The sequence below is a fragment of the Capricornis sumatraensis genome, chromosome 7 (genome assembly GCF_032405125.1).
Source record: "Capricornis sumatraensis isolate serow.1 chromosome 7, serow.2, whole genome shotgun sequence".
Taxonomy (NCBI): Eukaryota; Metazoa; Chordata; class Mammalia; order Artiodactyla; family Bovidae; genus Capricornis; species Capricornis sumatraensis.
In genome coordinates this window covers 31868657-31886849 of record NC_091075.1, presented here as the reverse complement: position 1 = coordinate 31886849, position 18193 = coordinate 31868657, and the positions used below count along the sequence as shown (strand labels likewise).

The following is an 18193-nucleotide window of genomic DNA, read 5'->3' as shown; positions in this document are numbered from 1 at the left end:
AGATAATAACACCTGTCACACCAGCATTGGTGCAAGAATTGAATGAACCATCCAAAGTTGGTCAAAGGGTACAAGCTTTCATTTACAAGATGATTAAGTTCTGGGGATATTTTTGTACACCATGGTTACTATTGTTAATAATACATTGCATAATTAAAATTTGCTAACAGAATAGATTCTAGTGTTTCACCACACACACACACACACAGAGTAACTACGTGAGGTGAAAAAGTGATAGAAACAGTTCCTCTATTATTAGAATTCCAAAGCCCATCTATCCAGTGTGAGACACATGTGGCTATGGAGCAGTTGACCTGTGGCTAGTCCTAACTAAGAAGTACTGTAAAAATTAGTATGAAAAAAGAATGCAATACTTATCATGAATACTTGTTTATATTGGGTATTTTATTGAAATGATAGTTTAAATAGAGTGGACTAACTAACATATTATTAAAATTAATTTGGCCTCTTTTATGTTTGCCTTTTACTTTTTTAAGGATGGCTACTAGAAAAACTGAAATGACATGTGGCTGGCATCATATTTCCTCAGACAGTGTTGTTCTGGACAGTGTGTTAGGCAGTACAGACTAACAGATGTAAACACAGCCTGTTTGACACCCACAGGTGGCTCACAAGGTAGCTCAGATCTCAGGGAAAAGGAGGAGTGAGCTGTGAGAGTAGGGCAGAGAAGTCTACCCTGTTCCTCTTTAATTCTTCCCAGGAACTGTCTTATTCCAATTTGTAGTCAGTGGCCTTTGTGATGGTGGCTGTGATTTATAGGTTTGCACACAGAAGAAAGAGAAACTCCTTAGGAACTATCATGATATCCCCAGGAAGATGGATTGTCTATGCATATAGATCCACTGGAACTCCTGAATCGAGGAGAAGGGTGGACATGCAGAGGGCTCCTCCATCCTCAGGCACAGGGACAAAATTACAGTCTAATAATACTTGAATTGGCAGACAACTTCAGCTTCTAGGACTGACAGCTCAGGATGTACAGGGAGTGGTGAAAGAAGGAAAAACTGTTTAGTTTTAAAAGTTAACTTAGTACTACTAAATTTCAGAATGCACAAATAAAGTTGTTTGAATCATTATCTGTTCTTATGAACACTATTATCATTCACTGAGCATTTGCTTTGTGTCTGGCACTATGCCATATGTTTTACAACTTTATCCTAGTTTAATCTTAAAATAACCCTATCATTTTCATTTCATGGTTGATGGAACTAAGTCTCAGAGGGGTTAAATTGCTTGACTAAGGTCACACTAGTAAGTGATGGAACTAGGATTTGAATATATAGGTCAACCTGGCCCCAAACATTTGTTCCAGCTACTCCACTTTGCCCTTCTTTTCACATAATGCCCACAATCCCCTGACAACAGCAACCATGGCATCATCAACGATCAAAACATCAGCAATAGCAGCCAAGACATTTCCTGAAGAGACACAGGGTTTGCTGACATTCTGCCTGAATTACATTTTCCTCCCTTGAACATTCAGAATTTTGTCATTGAATATAGCAAGAAGAAACAACCCAATGAAACTGGCAGCTGCATCACCATAGGGTTCTACTTAGACAGTCATTACAGCACCCATTTGAGTTCCCTCAGAAGAAACCCCTCGCTCTCCAAGGGAAGCTGTGGCACCCACTAAGGCCACCTGACACTGCCATCTGGTAAACATGTATGATTCCAGAGCAGGCACATTGTGTCCTCAGCTCATTTCTGGCCAAATCCTCACTTTTCCCTATTTCCTATTTTCCCTCTGCTCTGATTGTCTCACAAAATTATTTTTGTATTTTATATAGTTTGTATATACAAAATATACATAAGCAAACAAATAAATAAAAGAATGGCTAATATTCATTTCTACTTTATAAACTTCTTAAAATAGAGCTTTTTCATGAAAGAACTATGGCCCCCTTTTTAGTACACACATATATATGGGTATATACACACATTGCTATTGCTAAGTCACTTCAGTCGTGTCCAACTCTGTGCGACCCCATAGACGGCAGCCCACCAGGCTCCCCCGTCCCTGGGATTCTCCAGGCAAGAACACTGGAGTGGGTTGCCATTTCCTTCTCCAATGCATGAGAATGAAAAGTGAAAGTGAAGTCGCTCAGTCGTGTCCAATTCTTAGCAACCCCATGGACTGTAGCCCACCAGGCTCCTCCATCCATGGGATTTTCCAGGCAAGAGTACTGGAGTGGGGTGCCAATGCCTTCTCCATATATACACTATTTATAGTATAGTACACAGAGTGTACACTATTCACACATAGTGAATATAGATCAAATTAGATGAGAGGTAAGTGAACTTAATTATCTCTAGCATCATGGCCATCTTTACCTGAAAAAAATTTAAAATTTAATTGCAGTTGATGTGACAGCCATCTGTCACATGTTACTGGGCAAAGCACCCCGGCTGACTTGAAACAGAGCAAACCTGAGAATCTGCAGCCTTCCTGTAACATTAGTGAGGGCATGCTTGGTAGGGATCAGCTCTGACAAGGAGAATTTGAAATTTACCTTTTCTTTTTACTATGAGATAAATCTGTATGAGTAAATCTTTATACATTGGATGTTGTTCCTCGTCTACTAACATATGAGTTCAGTTAATTATGGAAGTACAAGCAAACTGCTCTTCAGTCTTAATACATGAAGATGAAAAGGTGCTATGGGCAAATTAATGTCTTACTACAAGAAGGGTTTGTTTTATTATTTGAAAATGTCAAACTACATTTAAAAGCTGTGAAATAAATAGCAAAGTTTATTCTGCAAAGAAAGATAAGGTTCTTATACATTTGTAATCTTTAATGTGGCAAACAGGGTTACATAATATTAGATACATTATAAACTATAAATACATATATATGAAGTTGGCACCACACGAGAGTCATGATTTGTAATAATGAAGCCTTTAAACTTCAGCTTCTGGGGCTTCCCTGATGGCTGGGAATGTTGATGGTGAAGGCTCCCAGACTCTCCCTCCAGAAGTTGCCCTCAGTTGAGATGAGCTGACTTGACCCAGGTCATACAAGTTGGTGAGGGTGAACAGAAAAGAAAGGGACCACATCCACTGACTAGTCGATGTTGGGGATAAAGGGCCGCTCACTCCTGTGCCTCATGGTGGGACAACTCTGGAGGGCCATCCTAACTCCAGTGTCCCCTGTGGCATCATCTTTTGTTGTACCTGAATTGCAGTTCAATTTCTCCCTCTGCCCAAGTCTATTTCTCCATAGATACTGTTCCAGAGAATACTCGTTAATATATTACCTGCATGCATGTCTCCATCTCAGAGTGTACTTCACAGAGAACCCACTAAGACAAAGAGAAAAACCCCTTTAGACATGCTCAGGGAGGAATGATTAATAGAGAGCAGTGATGGTTATAATGGTCTTAATTGAACAAAATTTATTAAACATCTTTGATGTTCTAGGCATCGTGCTGAACACTGAAGATATACAGTTAAGCAAAGATGAATTAAGCAAAATGGATCTCAAGGAACTCATTGGCCTGAAACACAGCCATTACAACGAGTGAATATAATTCAAAGGAGACAAGCTCTGCATTAAGAGGATGGATGCAGTGGTCTGAAAGGTTTGAGAAAGGAACCCCTATCATTCTGGAGACTGATGAGGCAAGAAGGACTTCACTAAAGACAACTGAAAAATCCTTCAACAAGCTCAGGCCTTCTGAATCATTCTTTCTTTCTCTCACATTCTACATCCAACCTCTCTCTCAAAAAAAAAAAACCCAAAAAACAAAAAACCCACTACCTCTGCCTTTAAATAAATCTAGAATCTAGGTCTCACCTTCTAATTTAGGCTGTCCTAACATCTCTCACAGCTGCCGCCTTATAACTGGTCTCCCTTGCATCTACTTTTGCTTCTCACGATCTTTTCTCAAAAGAGCAGTCAGGTGTTCTGCTAAAATGGAAGTCAGGGCATGAACTCCTCTGCAGAAAACATTCCAAAGTTCCCATTTCATACTGAGAACCAAAGATGCTACACCCACAGGCCCTAGCCCATCTCCACACTGCCCTTCCTGTCCTTACCTTTCTCAACTCATCCAGGAGACTCTTCTCCCTCACCCTCTTCCAGCCACTGTGGCCAATTCAGTCTTCATGGCACCAGCAAACATTCCTGCTTCAGGGCATTTGTACTTATGCCACTCGCTGTCCCCTCTGCCTGACTGCCCCCCACCCCCTTCTTCAGGTTGCTTCAACTGCCAACTTCTTCTGCAGGCCTTCTCTGACCACAGTCCCCAGCACAGCATACTCCCTTCCCCCACTGTCTTTCTTCATAACACTTACCATCTGCTCTGTTACTGATCATTTACTTCATTAAGTGTGCCCTAACTTCCCTGGTGGTTCAGCGGTAAAGAATAAGTATATGCCTGCAATGCAGGAGATGAGGGTTCGATCCCTGGGTCAGGAAGATCCCTGGGGAAGGGAATGCTAACCCATTCCAATATTTTTGCCTGGAGAACCCCATGGACAGAGGAGCCTGGTGGGCTACAGTCCATGGGGTTCCAAAGAGTCAGACACAACTTACCGACTAAACAACAACTTGTTTAGCAGAAACAAGCCTCTTGAGGACAGGGATCATTATGTGTTTTGATTCTGGCTCCATATCAAATACCTAAAATTATCTCAATAAGAGAGTAAAAGCTTAGTAAATATTTGTTGAATAAATGAATTTTTACAAATAATGAAAGGAAGTAAGCGAAAGGTACAGTACTTCAGGATGAATAACAGCTGGAAACAAAGAAATGGAAGTATTTCTAATCTAGTGTGACTAGATCGGAGACATTCTTTGTGGTCAGAGCTAGAAACTTAGGTTACATTATGGAAACAATGACATGTGGTTTTTATGGGCTGAAATGTATCCCCCCTCCAAAATTCACAAGTTGACATCCTAGCGCCCAGTATACCTCAGAAGGTATTTGGAGATATGACCTTTAAAGAGGTGATTAAGTTAAAATGAGGTCATTTGGGTAGCCTTAACCTAATATGACTGGCATCCTTATAAGAAGAGAAATTTGGATGCAGACAGTTACAGAAGGAAGATCACGTGAAGACATGGAGAAGATGACCATCGATAAGCCAAGGAGAGGAGCTTCAGCAGAAACCAATATTGCCAGCACCTTGATCTTGGACTCCAGCTTCCAGAATTGTGAGAAAATAAGTTTCTCTTGTTTAAGCCACCAGTTGGTAGAATTTTGTTACAGCAGCTCTAGTAAGCAAATATAGTGATATATACCATTGTAGGAAATTTTGACTCTATCTCAGAAGCCACTATGAAATTTTAAGCAGGGATGGAGGTGAGCCGAGTTAAGACCTGAGTTTTAGGAATCTTCCAGAATCTTGCATTTGTGGTAATATGGGGAAAGGGCTGGAAAAGGTAAAAGACTAACTGGAGACTAACTGGTAAGTGATTGTAATGGTTGGGATCTAGATCAAACAGAAGGGAAAGAACAGGCAAGAACAGAAACTGTGGGAAGCATCAGAGCCAAAACTGTTTGAACTCAGTGACTTCCCAGGTGGCTCAGTGGTCGAGAATCTGGATCTGCCTGCCAGTGCAGCAGATGCAAGCGATGGGAGTTTGATTCCTAGGTCAGGAAGATCCCCTGGAGTAGAAAATGGGAACCCAATCCAATAGTCTTGCCTGGGAGATCCCGTGGACAGAGGATCCTGGTGGGCTACAGTCTGAGCATGCTTGACTGAGCATATGCCATGACTGAGCAGGCGTGCACACAGTGACATATTAGAGGGAAGTGACACTGACGTCAATGCAAATTGAAATTTAGTAAACTACAGGCATGCAAGGGCTTCCCAGTTGGTTCTAGTGGTAAAGAACCTGCATGCCAATACAGGAGATGCAAGAGACGAGAGTTCGATCCCTAGGTTGGGAAGATCCCCTGGAGGAGGGCATGGTGACTCACTCCAGTATTCTTGCCTGGAGAATCCCATGGATGAGGAGTCTGGTGGGCTACAGTCCATGGGGTCTCACAGAATCAGACACAACTGAAGCAACTTAACATACATGCTGGAACAGACATGCCAAGGAATTCAGATAGTATAATTTACATGGTTTTCAGTGGTCTCACACTTGAGAAAATTTCTCAGTATGGAAGCTTCAGACATTAAAGCAGCATTCATGCTGTTCAACGTGTGAATAGTACTCACTGAGAAAAAGGTCTGCAGAAAGAGCTGCAGGCAACATCTCCTCCTTGGGGATAATATGTACATTAGCATATTAAAGAATCTGGAAAGTTTTGCAATGAAGGAACTTCTTTAACTTTGTCCAAAAAAGTATTTCCCACATTTACTGATTATGGAACCCTTTTAACCTCTCCCTGAACATATATTAGAAATATCTCCCTGAAATACTCTAGAAATTAATACAGTTTGGAAAATAGTGATGTGTTTTGATGCATTAGAACAGTTCTAAAACAAATAAAGAAGCTTTGCCGGGTAATTTCTATTTCTAATAGCAAAACTAGTCAACATTGTCCTAACAAATTGGCAGAATAAACTCATTAAAGGAATATAGTTGTTTTCCTATAGCCTAATTACTATTAGATTAAAAAAGAACATTCGGTCTTTTGAAAGTAGCACTAATTCTTTCACATTCCTAAAGGAAAATTACTCAATGCCTTGAAACAAAAAATGACATGATATTCTGATGACTTAAGGGGAAAGTGTAGCTCAAATGCAGAAGTCTGGGAGCAGTTTTCAAACAGAGTTCTTCGACACCAGAGCAGGTGTGGTCAAATTTTCCCATATTCCATTAGCTTCTGGAACCCACAGTGCCCCTGCACAGAGACTTACATGCAATGCGCACGTAGGCTTTCCGGCTCTTGGTGGTGCCTGCCGAGCTCCAGGCTACACACTGGCACCAGTAATCTTCAGGCCCAAAGAGTTCTTCCACTTGCTGGCGTGAAATCTCAATGCTCACTTCCCGGACAATGAGACCTGCCAAGGCAAAGGAAGATTTAAGTCAGGAGAAGACTTGTACTAACAAAATACAAAACATCATACCTAATTTTTCCCCTAGTGATCCTTCTTAATGCCATGGACCAACAAAGCACATATTGCCTCTCATCTCCTCTGACTTTCTTCTAGCTCCAGTTACTTGATTCACAGCTGTCTCATTCTCTTATTTGCTATTTGAAGTCTTCTGGATTCATCAGAAGACGAAAGTGAATTAGATCTATCCACAAAAATCCTTTCCCTTTATTACCTAATATTCACCCACCACCAAGTTAACTTTCTCTGTGTATTCAAACATGAACTTGAATTTAACATCTTCTAAGGATTCTATCTTAATTATACAGGTTGTGTGTAAGATACCCGTGTGCTCTACAGTATAGGTTTACCTAATTCTTTACATAAAATGAGAGAGAATGACATAAAACAATAATCATAAGTATATAAATCATTAGCATATTTATATACACAAGTATATATATTTAGGTTTTATTATTATATGATCTAGCACTTTATAAATATATGGTGATTTTTTAAAAAAACTAAGTCATTTTAAATGGCTTTGCTTATTATTAAGGCACACTGTTTTTTATTGAAAGAAATATTAGCCTTAGTTAACAAACCTCTTCTGTTCTAGCCAGAAAATGAATGATTTTAAAGTTTTCATGAATTTTTGAAAGCCCAAATGTCTCTCTTTAATAACAATGTAACCAAAATCCTATTAAAAATAAAGTGAATTCCAGTTAAAATGCTCAAATAATTGGAATTTATTTCATAGCATTATATAATCCTAAAATAATTAAACTTGAACTTGAGTCCAGGATTATCATTTTAGGGGTATTTATCTTGTGATACTAAAGTCTAGTTCAGAGATTCATCCTGAAATATGCCTCCTTGCATTGAGCAAGAAAAATTAAATTATATATATATGGGCAATGTATGTGGGCAACTGCCACTTCTCTTGCACACACTGCTAGCATGGAATGTCTTTGAGAGAACTGGAAGGGACACTCTTTAGGAAGCCGGAGCATAAATGATGTATGAGCATCATGTATGAGCACAGTAAGAAAAATTAATTATGTTAGTTTGTATTGTTTGTTCATTCATTCATTCATGGATGAAATATCTATCAAGCATCAATTATGCAGAAAATATTGCACTGGGTGCTTATGAAATTCTGATGCGTAAGATAGTCATTGCCCTTAATGAACCTTTATTTTTGTGAGAAGGGCACATATTAACTAGAGTTATAATGAATGTATAAATTTATTATTTAATTACAATTGTGTTCAATGCTGCAAAGAAGTATTGAAGTAATGAGAGTGAATAACAAGGAGACTCAACTTAGTATGAAGGATCCTGCATGAGTTAGACTGATTAAATCATATGGGGAGAGGGACAGGACACATGGAAAGAAGAAGAAAGGGAAGGAGGAGACTGGGAACCCAGGAGAAGATACCTGAGCACAGGACACAGAGAATACCAGCATGAAATGAACCCAGAGACAAGAAAGCAGCCTATTTATATACATTCTTGTGAACCTGCAGTTCTCAAAGTATGGCCCTCAGAACAGCTTTATCAACATCACTTGGGAACTTGTTGAAAATGCAAATTCCTGGGCTCTACTCCAGACTCAGTGAAAAAGAAAAATTGAGAGTCCAGTCCAGCAATATTTTAACAAGTCCTCCAAGAATTCTGATGCATGCTATAGTTTGAGAATCACTGTTGTACACCATGTTTAGGATTTGGAATTTCTTTCTGAGAGGCAAGGGTTTTAAGAAGATGACATAATCAGATGAGAATAAAAAATGCATGCATATATAAATGTATAAAAGAAATGACACATGATACAGTGACAGGTATAGGATATAGAGTTTAAGTAGCTCATAAAAGTCATGATTTCTTAAAATGTTTGATCATGACTTCTTGGTGTAAGTAACATGAAAGAGGTGTCATCTGGAGATTCTAAAAAAGAGTGTTTCAGTACTTGCCCTAAAATCTAGGACATTCTCATATGGATAAAAACACTCAGGGAAATTAACAATCCCCCAACAGCAGCAGAAGCTGACTCATTAGAGGATAGATAATTCTTCCCATCACAAGCGGATGAGAGTTGAATCACAGAAAAAACTAAGTCTTTAAGTCCAACTCATGAGTCCCTGAACTGGAATGAAGCCCAGAAAAGTGGGTTTTATAAGCCCAAGGCAGGGCAAGGTCCTAAACGGGGTGACTCTATTTTAAAATATTTATTAAATATATTTAATGTTACCTTAAAATTTTGGAAATTAGTAACGCTTTTATGTTTAAATAGTGATCAGCTTAAAATGAATTTTCAAGTAACGCTTTTATGTTTAAATAGTGATCAGCTTAAAATGAATTTTCAAGTAACTGGCATATCCCAATCCTTGAAAAGATTACTATATTATTTTAGCCAATGTCCAGCCTCCACAATGAAAAACCAACTTTAACAAATAGCACTACTTTCCTTCCTCTTTCCTGGTCCTTGCTTATGCCTTTTATTTTCTTGTCTCATTGTAATTATTCTCATTTTTCTGATGTCTAGAAACCTGTACAAAGATGGAGCAGTCTTCTCTCCTTTCCTGCCACCTTTTAACTCCACTCTGGTATTTAATACTCTTGCCTGTTCTATTTGTTTGGACCTTTTCTGTTCATGCAGAAAGTCAGTTACTGGAAAAGAAACACTTCCTCTAAAGGTTGCTGCAGTAAATTTACAGTCACCAAAGGGCTGATAAACCTGCAGTGTGTAGTTCCTTAGGACTATAATGGCTCTTTCCAAAATGTAGAGAGCAGCAGCAAAACAGGCTCAGGATATTAAAACCGCATACAAATACTTTGTGTCCCAAGATGATAACTTCAGGTTTCACTCCTCCCTTTTACTTAGAGCAATCAAAGGAAACCTAATTAAAAGCTAGGGAAACTTCATGAGGACTACTGTATCCTTTTGCCCAAAGAGGCTCATGGATGTTTCTATTAACCACAAATCTAAATCCTTTTATGAAGCCACAGACCTAACCCTCCTACTACAGGGATTATTCACAGTGTGAATGTTCTGAATTGTGTGGCCCAGGCTCCCCATGGGCTCAGGAGTCAAGCACACACTGATTTTTGTCTTCAGCTTCACAGATGCTCCATTCAGCAGGAGATGGATTAATTACAGTTGGGTACACTGGCCCTGCCACAGGCCCAAAGCTTATATTCCAACTTTTGGTCAGCACCACCAGAAAAAGAAAAAAACCTGAAGCATTAAGTATCTAAACACTTAGATTTTAGAATTGTCTAGAATTAGCTGCATTATTCAGACTCTGAGTTACTGGGTTACATATCATCTTTTTATTATCATAGGTAAGTTCATTACCTATGACATTTTGTTCATCAAACCAGAGACTAGTGGTTTGGGTAAAAGTAGGTAATGTCCTTTCTCTTTGAAAGTGAAATTTCAAATCTGCCTGAAGTCTTGAGATGGAAAAAGCAAGCTGCCTTGAAATTTGAAATGCCATCAGCATTACTTCCAAGGCAGGTTGCTTTGAAGAGCGTTTGGGAACTTGAAATTGGTTTCAGGTTATTTAAGGGTGGGGAGAAATACTTCAGTCTACAGGATTTACTCAAATACAAATGTGTATTTTCCATCCCGTCTGATAACATCAAAGATTTCCCATCACTGTTCATCCTTTAATAGTGGCATCTCAAGGATGCATGCTGTTTGAAGTTTGCAGTGATTTGCTTTTATAACAGGAATCATTGTGGTTTGGGAGCCAGAGTGTAGAAAAGTAATTAGCATATTATACCAAGAAGTCTTATAATGAGCATGAATATGTACTTGTTAATAGGGAGTTTCAAATGACTAGAAATTCCGATATAAATGCAACCCTCTGATTGGATCTTTATGAGGCTATACCTGAATATAGCAATAAAATCTAGTACTTGACATTTATTTCTTATCTTTAGGATAATTTTAACTTCGAATAGTGTTGACATCACTAACAGTGTTTTCCTAGAGATTGTTATAAAGTGATCCAAATTTGTGATTAATGCTGCTGTAAAATTATTTAAAGCAATATCCACATTTCCCCAGAAACATAATCTGCAGTGCTATCAACAAATAGTAAAAATTCACTAATGTCAAAAATTAACTGTTAAGTTCCAGAAATGTAAAGATGGATCAAGTTTCACATCCAAGCTTGTGCTATTCATTTATCATGTTTATTAGGTGATACTCAAGTTATGCATCATCTTAAAATTTTTTTTTAAATGTGTTCATCAAACCTGCATCTTTTAATACCCCATGTATGTTTCACTAAAAAGCATCTTCACCTCATGTTAGTCTGAGGTGTTTTGTGTGCCCCAGTTGTATTTTTCATTCCTCCCAATTGCTTAATCTTTCATATGCAAAGGGAAGTTTTGAGACACTTTGTTGTATAGACCTGGCAATTCTATTTCTTCCAGTACTCTCCCTATGGGGAGAAGAGCTACAGAGGTCACTGTACCAAATCTCATCAGAATATATTCACATAGTACTTGTAAATGTACAAAGCTACAGGTAAGGATGTTCTGGAATATACTACAACATTTTATTGAATTAGCATGTTTCTCTTTTTCATGCTTTCTACTAGAGCTCAATCCTATTAATTTTCACCAATATCTAAAATATGAAACGTATCAGTTTGAGATGTCTTAATATAAATTTAATCACACAAGATCCTTTTATTTAAAAGATGTCATACCATAAAAACTGAAAATTATTTTAGTAACTTATAACTCTCACAAAATAATAAATATGATAACTTGTAAGGCAGAACTTTATAATTACAACATTGCTCTTTGTTACATGAAGTCATTTGACAGTCTTTAAAGTACATCAGGAAAAGCAGACACTGTAAATGCATAATTTACCAATTTCTCTCTGAAATGTTTCCCTTGAATTTTCAATATATAATATATAAACAGGCCACCTAAGTAACTAAAATTACTTTGTATAATTGGGAATTGCAACTTACTAGTGTATTAGATTTATTATGAGTGTTTTTGTTAAACTTACATTTACTGTCTTTGTGATATGGATGAATTTTCCTGAAAGTTAAGGAATAACATGGCTGAGACTGAGAGGTTCAAGAGATTTCCTTGGAAGAATTTTGTTCTTTTATGTAATAGTTTGACTTGATTCCCTTGTATGTGATAATTTCTAGCCATTTGGTTCTGTGTGGCATTCTGTGTCCAATAAGGGTCTGTGTTTTAGTTCATTATATTTTTGTTTTATCTAGAGCTGAGAAAAAAATATGCATTGGATTATGTATCTGGAAGTGGGGAGATGTCTAGTAGTTCTAGAAAGCTATTAGGTTGGTGCAAAAGTAATTGCGGTTTTGCATTGTTGAAATTTCCCATTTGATATTGGAATACATTCTGAAATAAAGTAGTTATGTTATACATCACTTTAATGTGCATTTCTCACTTTATGTTTTTTTGCTAATGACATTAAACTTGTGTATTTTATATTTATTTTAAACTATGGAAATGATGTTAGACAAAAAACAAATTCAAGTGATCTTCTTATTGTTCAAAATGGTTCATGAAGCAGCAGAGACAACTCGTAAAATCAACAATGCATTTGGTCCAGAACTGCTAACGAACATACAGTGCAGTGGTGGTTCCAGAAGTTTCTCAAAGGAGATGAGAGCCTTGAAGATGAGAAGTGGAGTGACTGGCCATTAGGAGTTAACAATGACCAACCAAGAGCATCATCAAAGCTGATCCCCTTACAACTACACAAGAAGTTGCCAAAGAACGCAACGTTGACCATGTTGTGGTCATTTAGCATTTGAAGCAAATTGGAAAAGTGAAAAATCTTGATAAGTGGGTGCCTCATGAGTTGACCACAAATCAAAAAGATTTTCATTTTGAATCGTTGTCTTCTCTTATTCTATGCAACAATAATGAACCATTTCTCCATCAGATTATGACATGTGACAAAAGGTAGATTTTATATGACACCGGCAATGATCAGCTCAGTGGTTGGAGCAAGATGAAATTCCAAAGCACTTCCCAAACCAAACCTGCACCAAGAAAAGGGCATGGTCACTCTTTGGTGGTCTGCTATCCATCTGATCCATTATAGCTTTCTGAATCCCAGAGAAACCAGTGTATTTGAGAAGTACACTCAGAAAATTGATATGCACTGAAAACTGCAATTCCTGCCGATGGCACTGGTCAACAGAAAGGGCCCAATTCTCTCCAACAACACCCACCCACACGTTGCACAACCAACACTTCAAAAGTTACTGGGCTACAAGGTTTTGCCTTGTCTGTCATATTCACCTGACCTTTCCCAAACTGACTACCATATTTTCAGTCATCTCAACAACTTTTTACAGGGAAAATGCTTCCATAACCAGCAGGAGGCCAAAAATGCTTTCCAAAAGTTCATCTAAACCTGGGGCATGGATTTTTACATGACAGGAATAAACATTTCTCATTGGCAAAAATGTGTTGACTCTAATGGTTCCTATTTTGATTAATAAAGATGTGCTTAAGCCTAGGTTGTAATGATTTAAAATTACGGTCCAAAACTGTAATTACGTTTGCATCAACCTAATATATGTCAACCACAGATAAATGCTATCTTCCTTTCTGAAACTTCAAATTTTAATTACAAGATGCTATTAAAAGAGAGTGACAAATGACTTACACCAACAATGCTAACACTGTTTTTCCCTTTCCTTTGCAGGAGTGTCAGGTTTAGATGTCATAACATCCTCATAAGGAGAACCAGTGTTCCTACCTTTTAAAACAATGTAGTTAATTAATTTATTTTATTTTTGGTTGTGTTGAGTCTTTGTTGCTTCTCAGGCTTTGAAGGCTTCTCTTTTTGCAGAGCATGGAGGATAGAGCTCAAGGGCTCAATATCTGTGGTGCTCGGGCTTAGCTGTCTTGCCACATGCGGAATCTTCCCGGACCATGGATTGAACCCATTTCCCCTACATTGGCAGACAGATTCTTAACCTCTGGACCACCAGGGAAGTTCAGTGCTCCTAATGTGGTTTGACTTTCTCACCACCATCAAACTTAGGGCTGAAAGTATGAAGGATAATTGGAGTGGTGGGTATATAAAATATTTTATCTTACTTATAGAGTTGTATAAATGAGTTGACAGAAGTTAATCCTACCAGTTTTGGCCCATCATTTAATTCTTACTCCTAACTTTGGTGATGAAAGACCTATTGAAACTCTGTTTCAGTAAGCCTTTCTGAGGCCAAAATGGGAACTAAAATGCTTTCTCTAATTAACCTCTTCTTGTATGTCAATGTTCTTTAGGATATAAAGAAGCAATTCTATGCAACACGATATGGCAGTCTGTTTAACCTGGAAAGACACAAAGCACATTCCACTGAGATAGCAAATACATTACTCATCTAAATATGTTCCTTAAAACATCAAACTTTATATATATTTGAATATATATTCAACATTTCTCTTTAAAAGCATAATTGTTAATAATTATCCAACTCTAACTACATGAATTCCTTTCTGTCCCAGTTTCAGGCAGTTCATTAGTAATTTCAATAGAGGTAATTTTAACAATTTTTTTAGAAAAAGATTTCTGTCAATATGGTGGGGAATAATAACAAGTTATTGGAGATGAGTTAACTGTGGAGTTATGAATTATAGACCTTATTATACTTTCATCCATCCTTCATGCAGTATGTATTTGTTGAGACTCTATTATATGCTAAGGACACAGTGGTAAAGAAGATCAAGAAAGACTCTGTCCTCCTGTGGGTTACTTTCTACTGTGGAGACTGTTCTTGAGCACCTGTTTTATGCACAGTATTTCCAAGATGGGCATGGAGATGACATGCTCATGGATTCTGCTTTCAGAAGCTTACTGTCTAATACGAGAGGTAAAAACAGTAGTTTACTGAGTAAAGGGACTCTCTCAAATGCATTGTATATCCATCAGTATAGTAATTGGTACAAATATTTGTCTAATGTATGTTAAATGAATGAATGATTTGTGTGCTATAGCTATAATTCAAGTAGTGTTAAATCCTAGGAATAAGTAAATTTAATTGTAACTCAGAACAGTAAAGGTAACTAGTATTTAATGAGCATCTACCATGGGTCTCAGTTAATCTGCATAATAATTCTTGGGATTAATATTGTTAAACCTATAATATGGGTAAGGTATGGAGGTGAGAATTTAAACAACTGCTCACACAGCCAATAACTACTGAAATCAGGATTCAGAACCACAGTTGTCTGAATCCAAAGTCCCAATTTCTTTCACTACAATATTCCCCAACTGTGCCTAGAAAAAGTGGTTTCTCCTCAAATAAGTGGGAATTTCTGCTTACTACAACATTCTCTTAGAAACTTGGAATGCCATTAGTATACCAAAGGTGTTGGTCAGGAGTTCTGCCATAAAGAAGTGGGTTTAATTTGGACTGCCAACATTCTCCTCAGGTGGCTCAGATGGTGGCTCAGATAGTAAAAATCTGCCTGCAAGAAGAGAAGAGACCCAGGTTTGATCCCTGGGTCAGGAAGATTCTGTGGAGAAGGGAATGGCAACCCAATCCAGTATTCTTGCCTGGAGAATTCCATGGACAGAGGAGCCTGGCTGGCTACAATCCATGGGAACACAAAGAGTTGGACACAACTGAGCAACTAGCACTTACTTACTTAACATTCCCCCTAATTTATTAAACCATAGAACCCTATAGTCAATGTAAACAAAGAACCCATTTCAGCATGGCTTTCAATTTGCTTAGCATTCTCCAGATGTTGATATATAGAATAAAATTAATCCACTGTTTGGAAAATTCCAAAAAAAACCCATAAAAAAAGCTACAGTGAAATAGTTTTAGAAGGTGAGATCAGGGGAAACCTGGGGAATAGAATATTTGAATTTGATGTTGAAGCATGGTTTGGGTTTAAAAATTTAGAGATGAATCAAAGATACTTGAAGAGGAGAGAACAGCAAGAAGCCAAAGGGCACAGAATAAAAAACATGGGGATCACAGTGCAGAATAGTTTACATGAATTAAGTAAGAAATAAGACCAGAAGAGAGATCCTGGAGAGCCATGTATAGCAGCTAGAGAAGACTGTTTTATGGAGAATGAGCTTGTGAAAATTGTGCAGTGGTGAATGACATTTTAAAAATGACATCTGCTTTAGCTTTAGAGAGATTAATATGGCTTTACTAATAAAGAAAACTAATCTGATTTACTTAAATTGAATTTTCATAATTTTAATTATCATTACAAAATTTGTTTTCAGAACTATGATCTTACATGAAGTCATTAATCATGTGTTGAAAGCAATATTCTTGGTAACCCTCTGAAAACAGCCTGACAGTAAAAATCAGGTACATATATTCAGAATAATAATCAGCCCTACCATCAGGCTTTTGTTTATTTTCTTATCCCAAATGATTTATAAACAAGCATTAAGTGCTATCACCTCTGGAGTGATCGCCACTTACATAGTTCACATGTAAGTTACTGGGGACAGCTACCTATTTATTTTAAAAGCAGTGCATTTATTTTCAAAAAAAAAAACTTTAAAAACAAATTAAAAACGCTCACTTTTTGGGAAAAATTCAACTCATGCAGGACAAGTATTATTACAACTGAAGGGTTAGACAAATACTTGTCTGTGCTGAGTCGCGTCAGTTGTGTCTTGACTCTTCGTGACTACATGAACTATAGCTCCCCTGTCCATGCAATTTTCCAGGCAAGAATCCTGGAGTGTGTTGCCATTTTCCTCCTCCAGGAGATCTTCCCAACCCAGGGACTGAACTTGTATCTCAAGTCTCCTGAATTGGCAGGCAGGCTCCTGGTGGCTCAGAGGTTAAAGCGTCTGCCTGCAAGATGGGAGACCTGGGTTCAATCCCTGGATCAGGAAGATGCCCTGGAGAAGGGAATGGCAACCCACTCCAGTATTCTTGCCTGGAGAATCCCATGGATAGAGGAGCCTGGTAGGTGACCCGACAGTCCATGGGGTTGCAAAGAGTCGGACACGACTGAGCGACTTCACTCACTCACTCTTTACAACTAGTGCTATCTGAGAAGCCTTTTAAGACATTTTTTAAAAATACTTGTCTAATACACAGCCACTTAGTGATTTATTTAGTTAAGAGAATAAATTCCTGCTCAGTATTTACTATTTGATTTTTGGAAAATCTTAACTTCATCAACCCTTGGTTGAACTTGGAAAATGAAGTCAAGAATTTATTTGTTTTATTGGGTTGTGAGAAAAGAAATGGACTAATGGCTACAAAAGTTCTTGAAATCGATAAAATTCTTTTAAAGTATAAAAGAATAACAACTGAGAATAAAACTATGTTTTATTACCAAAATTATCATTGGAAGTACTAACATAGTCTTAAGAGAGGGGGAGAACACCACCCTAACTGGAAATTATGTTAGTTACAAACCCAGATGAGAAAGACATGGCTGCTTTGTGAAATTTTCAACAGAGCTGGGGGAGCTCAGTCTGGGTGGGGATGTCAACTCTCCAGGACAATGTAGATGTGGCTATGATTATTTAGAAATGGAATCTGAACAGCAGGAACAAGTTCTAGTGATTGGCCTATAAGTTTCCTGTCCTTCAGCCCAGTCACCTAAGACTTTACTCACCCCCAAGGTCCCTATTATATCAGAGCACAGATAGAGAGGAGCTACCCTGATGAGTAAGTGAAGAGTCTACTGGTTTCTGTAACCAAGGAACTTGGATAGCTCACCTATTAGGCATTACTTACGTCCCTATCCAACCACCAGGTAAAACAAGGACACTAAGCAACCAAATGGAAATAACTAACTAGGCTGCTGCTGCTGCTGCTGCTGCTGCTAAGTCACTTCAGTCGTGTCCGACTCTGTGCGTCCCCATAGACGGCAGCCCACCAGGCTCCCCTGTCCCTGGGATTCTCCAGGCAAGAACACTGGAGTGGTTGCCATTTCCTTCTCCAATGCATGAAAGTGAAAAGTGAAAGTGAAGTCAATCAGTCATGTCTGACTCCTAGCGACCCCATGGACTACAACTAACTAGGCTAGTTCTGACTAATTTGGGGTAGAATAAGCAAACATTCACTGTTTAGAGAAGACTTAAAATTGATGAACTTAATTACATCTTCTAGAGTCTTTCTTCACTTTCCAACTGGGATGTGAGTTCCATCAGGGTACA

The 18193-nt window shown here is 38.1% G+C and overlaps 1 protein-coding gene across 1 annotated transcript in view; it reads right to left on the bottom strand.

The window, feature by feature from the left end:
* UNC5C (unc-5 netrin receptor C) overlaps positions 1 to 18193 on the bottom strand; it is a 421047-nt gene that overhangs the window by 139470 nt on the left and 263384 nt on the right. The window contains exon 3 of the mRNA XM_068975344.1: positions 6841 to 6984. Coding sequence (XP_068831445.1) covers positions 6841 to 6984 — 144 coding nt within the window. The remainder of the gene's footprint in view (positions 1 to 6840; positions 6985 to 18193) is intronic.